The 7,710-nt window shown below is 40.6% G+C and overlaps 1 protein-coding gene across 1 annotated transcript; it reads right to left on the bottom strand.

Moving 5' to 3' along the window:
- Positions 1–2,973: 2,973 nt before the first annotated feature.
- Positions 2,974–7,710, bottom strand: spdef (SAM pointed domain containing ets transcription factor). Its single transcript, XM_086041218.1, has 5 exons — positions 7,293–7,710; positions 5,982–6,179; positions 5,871–5,918; positions 4,104–4,238; positions 2,974–3,152 (listed from the first exon to the last, which is right to left on the bottom strand). Exons 1-5 carry the CDS (start codon positions 7,708–7,710, stop codon positions 2,974–2,976), a joined length of 978 nt encoding a protein of 325 aa, XP_085897344.1.

Here is a 7,710-nt window from a genome sequence, read left to right on the forward strand (position 1 = left end):
ATTTGTAGACTTCAGCTTTCCTTCTTCCTTTTATCTCTTATTTCTTTCTCTTTTCCTTTATTAAATATTCTTTGGATTTCACTGGGTCATTCTAACCCTTCACCTGTACTCTGTCTCTGCTAGGCTTTTTGGCATTTTGGTGTTTTTCCCTTCAAATTAAGATAAAATATGAAATAGAATATTGTTAAAATCATAAAGTTCTATGCATGACATATGTATCTATGTATTATATTATTCAAAACTTACTTTGTTAAAAAATAAGCATCATATTGTCACTACCGAAACCTATCTGTATATTTCGGTAGTGACTGTTTCGGTTAGATTTTTCCCTTCAACTCAAGATAAAATGTGAAAAAGAATATTGTTAAAATCAGAAAGATCCATGCATGACATATGTATCTATGTATTATATTATGTAAAACCTACTTTATTCAAAAATAAACATCATATTGTCACTCAAGAAACTATTATGTCACAACCGAAACCTTTCTGTATGTTTCGGTAGTGACTGTTTCGATTTTATTTTTCCCTTCAAATTTTTCATAAAATATGGAATAGAATATTGTTAAAGTCAGAAAGATCTATGTATGACATATGTATCTATGTATTATATTATTTAAAACTTACTTTATTCAAAAAGAAACATCATATGTCACTACCGAAACGTTTCGGTAGTGACCGTTTCGGTAGTGACGTTTTATGACAGTTCTTGACAATACTCAACAATGCTAGGCACAACGTGGCTACCACAGACAGTTTTGAGCATGTGTAGAGAGATAGAAAACAGTACATTTAACATTAAAATAAAAAGTGCTCATTTTATTGCCGAAATGACGTGTTCGGTAGTGACGGTCCTAAAAACCACATGCTGATTTTTAGACTTTGGAGGGCACATAACTTAATAATACTGTCAACTAATTACTCGCCATGTGGCCAGTGATGAACATGAAGGTAATGTCTCTTACTGGTGAAATTTCCGGGGATGTGGCTAAAACCAAGCCCTGCCTACACACAAATACTCTTTGCGTTTAGGTAGTGACATAAAAAGTTGGGACAGGTTATTTAAAAACTTCTAATTTGAAAAAAATCTACAAAATCAATGTAAATCTTTCACCATACATTTAAAAGCAACCAAAGTGTTTTTATTAAAGTACAGTATTTTGTAATTTGGCAAAAATCTTCTACATTTTTTTTTTTTTCATGAATTGAAATTCAGGAGTTAGAGATTGGGACAGCCACCTCCCAACAGGAAGTGACATAGAAAAGATGACTTTTTATACATTCAGTTTAATAGTATCTCGATTAATGCCATGTGGTAAAATAGAGCATAAGAAGACATGACTAAATATGCAAGGTCTGGACACTTCATTGTTTTTTAAAAATTGATTTTCATTGTGGGACAGCAATTTCAACCAATTTGGTAGAATTGAATATCTATCTCTCTCTCTCTCTCTCTCTCTCTCTCTCTCTCTCTCTCTCTCTCTCTCTCTCTATATATATATATATATATATATATATATATATATATATATATATATATATATATATATATATATATATATATATATATATATATGTATGATATACAGTACATGTACACACACAGTAGATAGAAATGTTTTTCGACTAGTCATAGACATTACAATATGTTGATCAGACAGACAAGTAGCGTCTTCATATGACTAACCCTAACACATTAGTGCCTCAATAATCACCTGCAGTGACTTATTAGTTATGACACTCATATTAGTTAAAAAATGACACAGCATGGGTCTTTTTGCACATATTTACACAATTTGTAGACTTTTATATAAAATGTTGCTCTTTCACTGAGGTTACCCCCATTTTGTGCTTAATTGTAAGATCATAGAAATAACAAGATTATGATAAGATACATTTTTGTTTGAGTACTTTGACTCCCATGTTAAGCATCCACAACCTGCCAAGCAACATTGAAAGTACTGAATGTAAAACAAGTTCAAGCGACATCAAACCAAATTGGAAGTGCAACAGTCCAAACTCCTTTTAAAATGGCGAGATTCACACACCACAAGTTCGCATATGAAGATGACCGATTAACAATTCAACCAAAACATTGGGCTGAATATTACTTTTCACATCTCCTAATTTGCCATGTGTCTTTTGTTTCCGTAGCTTTTTGTATTTTTGTTGTTGTTGTTTTTTTTAATTCTAAATTGATATACTCAAGAAGTTAAGGTAACGCCCCAATACTTTTGTCCGGCCTGATTGTGCATGTCGTTATCTGTTGTCGATGTCAAGGCAGTGAGCGTTTGTATAGATTTTTTTTAACTTTTTAGACTTGCTCGAAGGCTTCCATCCAAATTCACACCATTTTGTTTGTCATTCATCCTGTGAAGTTTAGTTTGCTTTTATGTGGTTAGTAAATGTACACACTCATATGACTGTTAATTAAAGTGGACATCCATTATCCATCCATCCAGCATCCGGGGTCACAGATGAACTCAGGCCGATGCCATCTGACGTTGGACGAGAGAAGCAGAATGCCCCCTGGACTGGTCGCCAACCAATTACAGGGAATATACAGACACAAACCATTTACGCTCACATTCACACCTATGGATAATTTAGAGTCTTCAGTGAATCTGACAAGCATGCTTTTTTTTTCTTTGGGATGTATGTGAAAAAAGGTCACGCAAGCACGGGGAGAACATGCAAACTCCATAAAGCAAGGCCTTACCCGATATTTGAATCCAAAACCTCAGAACTGTGAGGAAGAGGTGCATATCACTATCCAATGTGCTCCCAGACTCAAAATCACTCATTAAAAAAAGGCAAAAATCAACAGGCAGTTTGTGCTTAAGACAACATTGACTTCCCAGTTGTTGTATTAGACAGTCGTTATTGTTTGGTCCTTTCTGTCTTGCCTGAGTGCAGATCATTAGCACACACCCAGAGGTCACAGGGCGGATGGAGCATTTTGTGGCTTTTGCATCACACGGGGTGCACAAACTGGTACACGAGCCTCTGAGAGACGTCCGGCTTGCGTATGATGCCCTTCTTGTAGTACTGCCGGATGGAGCGGCTCAGCTTGTCGTAATTCATGGCCGGCCGGTTCTTCCTCAGGCCCCACAGACGCGCCACGTGGGCTGAATCCTCGATCTTAAAGATACCTTGAGCCACAACGACAAAGGTGTAATATTATTATATTGTTTATGATAAAAACAATTCATACTTCAGCAGATGTATATTGTCTATGTTATTTGCCACAATAATGACTCCTTCATCTTTATGCTTTCACATTTAGTAACATGACCTGCATTGTTGTTGCAAAAATGCAAATAGAATTCAGAAATCCAAACATATGACGACTAATTATAAATTAATTTTTGTGTTACAATAAAATTAATGATATCCAAGTGGTTAAAATAAGTATAATATTCAAGCAGATTTTTTTCAATGTACCATAGTTTTTATGTATACTGTAAGTGTGAGAGAACTGTATGTGCGTTTATTTGGGGTTTTGCTTAGAGTTTACATTTCTATGTTGTAAATAGTAAAAGTATCATTTTAATTACTTTTTTTTTTTTTTTTTCAAAAATTCAAATCTATTTATTGATTTGGTCATTTTAAAACTTTAAATAATCAACATTCAGCTCCACTTTGTGTATGTTTTTTGATGTTCTCATGTTCCTTCAAAGATTTATTTGCCTTATGTGGGTTTGAAACACCCAACCCGGTGGTCGACTGGTTAGCACGTCTGCCTCACAGTTCAGAGGTCTTGAGTGCGATCACGGCTCCGGCCTCCCTGTGTGGAGTTTGCATGTTCTCCCCGTGCCTGCGTGGGTTTTCTCCGGGTACTACGGTTTCCTCCCACATTCTAAAAACATGCATGGTAAGTTGATTGGACACTTTAAATTGCCCATAGGTGTGATTGTGAGTGCGAATGTTTATTGGTCTCTGTGTGCCCTGCGATTGGCTGGCAACCAGTTCAGGGTGTCCCCCGCCTACTGCCCGAAGACAGGTGGAATAGGCTCCAGCACGCCCGCAACCCTTGTGAGGATAAGCGGTATGGATAATGGATGGATGGATGGGTTTGAAACAAATAGTTTCGAGCACTGTACCTTTGTCTTTGTTGAGCCAGCGGATGCAGCGTCCGTAGTTGTGAGGTTTGAGCAGAAGTTCTCGAAGGAATTGCCACAAGTGGATCGGTTGACCCGAACAAGAAGAATCTGCCTCAGACCAAAGCTCCTCAGCACCTGCACGTGGAACAAATATGAATAATTAATTTAAATAAACACACTGAATACACTGATTTATTGATGTGTGCGGTGCTTTTATGACCCGTAGCTGTTAGCCAATGACATTTTATGTGTTACTTGTTATGCAGTATTGAATATATATGGAAGCTATTGATGGTTAACAATGACACACTGCTGACTGTCAACAAAAAAAATGTTGGTTTGTAGGTTATTTGCTTAGCTATTTGGTGAGTTGGTTCCTGACAAAATGTGTTAGTTACTCAGTGTTAGTTACTCAGTCAGTCAATCAGACAGTCAATTAGTGAGTTAGCTGGTCAGTCAGTTACCGTACTTTCTCAGTCAGTCAGTTCATCCATCCATCCATTATCTGTACCGCTTCTCCTCACAAGGGTCGCGGGGCGTGCTGGAGCCTATCCCAGCTGTCTATGGGCAGTAGGCGGGGGACACCCTGAACTGGTTGCCAGCCAATCGCAGGGCACACAGAGACAAACATCCGCACTCACAATCACACCTAGGGGCAATTTAGAGTATCCAATCAACTTACCATGCATGTTTTTGGAATGTGGGAGGAAACCGGAGTGCCCGGAGAAAACCCACGCAGGCACGGGGAGAACATGCAAACTCCACACAGGGAGGCCAGAGCCGGGATCGAACCCACGACCTCTGAACTGTGAAGCGGACGTGCTAACCAGTCGACCACCGTGCCGCCCTTCAGTCAGTTCAACAATTAGAAAATTATCTAGTTATTTATTCAGTTGTTTGGTAGGTTAGTTTGAAAGTTGGGAACTTTACTTTACTTTAGTCAGTAAGCCGGTTGGCTGTTTGAACCGCTTTAGTTAGTTAGTTAGTTAGTTAATTTAGTTAGTTAGTTAGTTAGTTAGTTAGTTAGTTAGTTAGTTAGTTAGTTGGTTAGTCAGTTAGTTAGTTAGTAACTTGGTGTGTCAGTTGCTTAGTCGGCTGGACATTTGATTGGTTGGTTGGTTGGTCAGCCATGTGGAAGGTCAGATAGTTGATTAGTGAGTCAGTTGTCAGAAAATCAGTTGGTTTCTTAGTCAGTCAGTTGCCAGTCAGTCTATCAGTAATTCAAACCGTAATTTGGTTTGGAAGTGAACATGGTTATTAATTGTTTATGTGTGTCTGCAAGTCAGTGAGTTGGTTGATCAATGCATCAGTCAGTTACTTGGTCAGTTGGTCTTTCTGACAGTTGATTAGTTTCTTAATTGAACAGGTTTTTGTTTTTTTAGTTAGTTATTTACTTAGTTATTTATTTATTTATTTATTTATTTAGTTAGTTAGTGAGCATTGTTGATTGTTTTGTTAGTTGCACGATCAGTGGGTCTGCCAGGCAGTCAGATAGTCGTTATAGTTGTAGTTAGTTGTTATACTTATCTGTCGGCCATTAAGACGGTCAATTGCTTGTTGGTCAGGCAGTCCATCAGCGGGTTAGCTACTTGGTCAGGTAGATAGTTAGTGACTAAGTCAGTTGGTTAGTCAGTGTTTATTGATATTTGGGTGGACCTTTGCCCCGCCCCGGGTGCTGCTAACCCACGTTATGCCACTAGATGGATATTGTGTTCGAAAAGAGATACACACGTTAAATGTTGATGCCATGTGTATTTGGCCACCTACCTGTACTTTTGTTGTCTCCAACTGTGCACCTTTCTTTCATCCAAGCAGCTGCAGAGAGAAGACATTTGTTTAGATGCTATAAATGTGATGAATTTAAACTTAGTAACTCACTGGACTTCCATATGTCCAGGTGTGCGTGCAGCGTGTCCCCGCACTGTGGCGAGCGCTGGCGGAAGTCCTCCTCGCTCATGGCGCATAGGTCCTTCCCCGTCAGCTCCTGGAACGTCCTCCCCGCGTGAGGAAGCCGGTACAGGTGCTCTGTCCACAGCAGCCACTTCTGAACGTTGCCTACATTCCACTCCATCGGGTCTAACCCAAAAAATACAAAAAGTATTTCACCACTCAGGTAAAAAAAAAAAAAAAAAAAAAAAAGAACACATCGATCATTGCATATGTATTTGTTTTTTATTGGTTTATTTGTTTTTAAAATGTACACTTGTACTGAGTTGGGAAGTTAGTGAGTCAGTTAGTTAGTTGGTCATGCAGTCAGATAGGGCATTAGTTGGTCAGTTGGTTGGATAGTTAGTGAGTCAGTCACTCAGTCAGTGCAAAATCAGTTAGTTAGTTACCTTAATTAATCGGCTTCAGGGTTAAGTCTCATGCGTAATTTCTTTACAATCCAACTACTAACTAACTAACTAACTAACTAACTAACTAACGGCGAAACAACAGCTCATCAATATTGAGACGAGAATGCAACAGCTGAAATAACCAAGTCGGGTCAGTACTCCATCTTTTTCTGACAAGTCCCCTCTCCTCTTTCTGTACATGATAGTTGCAAAGTCAATAGACATTTTATGATGATGCTTTTATGACAGCGTACACAAGCGTCCAAGTGCGTTCGCTGGTGTTTGAGGAGGCCTCGCCCACACTGGGACTGTGTACACGTCTAACGCGGCCGTCACGACCTGACAGAAGCGATGCAAAGGTCAGGATTAAACACATCCTGGTGCGGGCAAACATGGCTTTACGCCACTCAGGATATGATGGAGGCGATCTGTCATTCCGGATGAGCTGTGTTGATTTTGGGACTAAGTTCCAGTAGCTTAAATATCACCGAATAAATATGCCCTTTACGGTAAAGAACTGCTAAAACGAATGTTACGGAAAACTCTTTGTTAAGTTCCTAAGTCGGTTAGGGGAAGGGAGGTGCGCCTCGTGAAGGGTACGCCTAAACTGGGGGCAATCCTGTGTGAGGGATTTGACGTAGGTGTGGGTGCACCTCTAGTGGGAGCGAGCTCCCTCAAAGGGTACACCTCAGAGAAGGGTATTCTTAGGGAACGATCCTGTGGATGGAGGGTGTGTTTAGGGGTGGGTGCACTTCCAGTGGAGGTGATTTCACAGTGTTGGTGGGAGGGTGCACTTGAATGAGGGTGATCCCTTGCAAGTGAAGGCTGAGCCTCAGCGGGTACATGGATCTACCTGGCGTGATGTTGAGCAGCTTGCAGGCCGTCTCGATGTCCTTCAGCACCTCGCCCACCACCATGCTCTGCACTTGCTCCAAAGAACGCTCCTCCTCGGGGCCGTTCATCCCCGGGGAGAGTCCCTGCCCCTGGCTGTCGATGACAGGGCACTGCTCCGGTTCCTCTCGGTGCGCCTCCATGCGAGCCACGTTCGGCGAGGCCTCGGACACCTTGACCAGCCAAGCGGCGTCCTCCATGGCCAGCATGTCAAAGCAGGGCAGGTAGAGGCCCGGCATGCTGCTTGTCTTGGCCTCCACCAGATCCCACTCATCCCCGGAATCCCTGCTTCTCTCCAAGATGGTTAGAGAGTCCTCCGGCATTCCGATCCGGGATCCATAAACTGTGATTTCTGCTAAACTTCCAATGGAATTTGACAT

This window comes from Filicampus tigris, chromosome 9 (assembly GCF_054856515.1).
Source record: "Filicampus tigris isolate MCC_2025a chromosome 9, RoL_Ftig_1.0, whole genome shotgun sequence".
Classification (NCBI taxonomy): Eukaryota; Metazoa; Chordata; class Actinopteri; order Syngnathiformes; family Syngnathidae; genus Filicampus; species Filicampus tigris.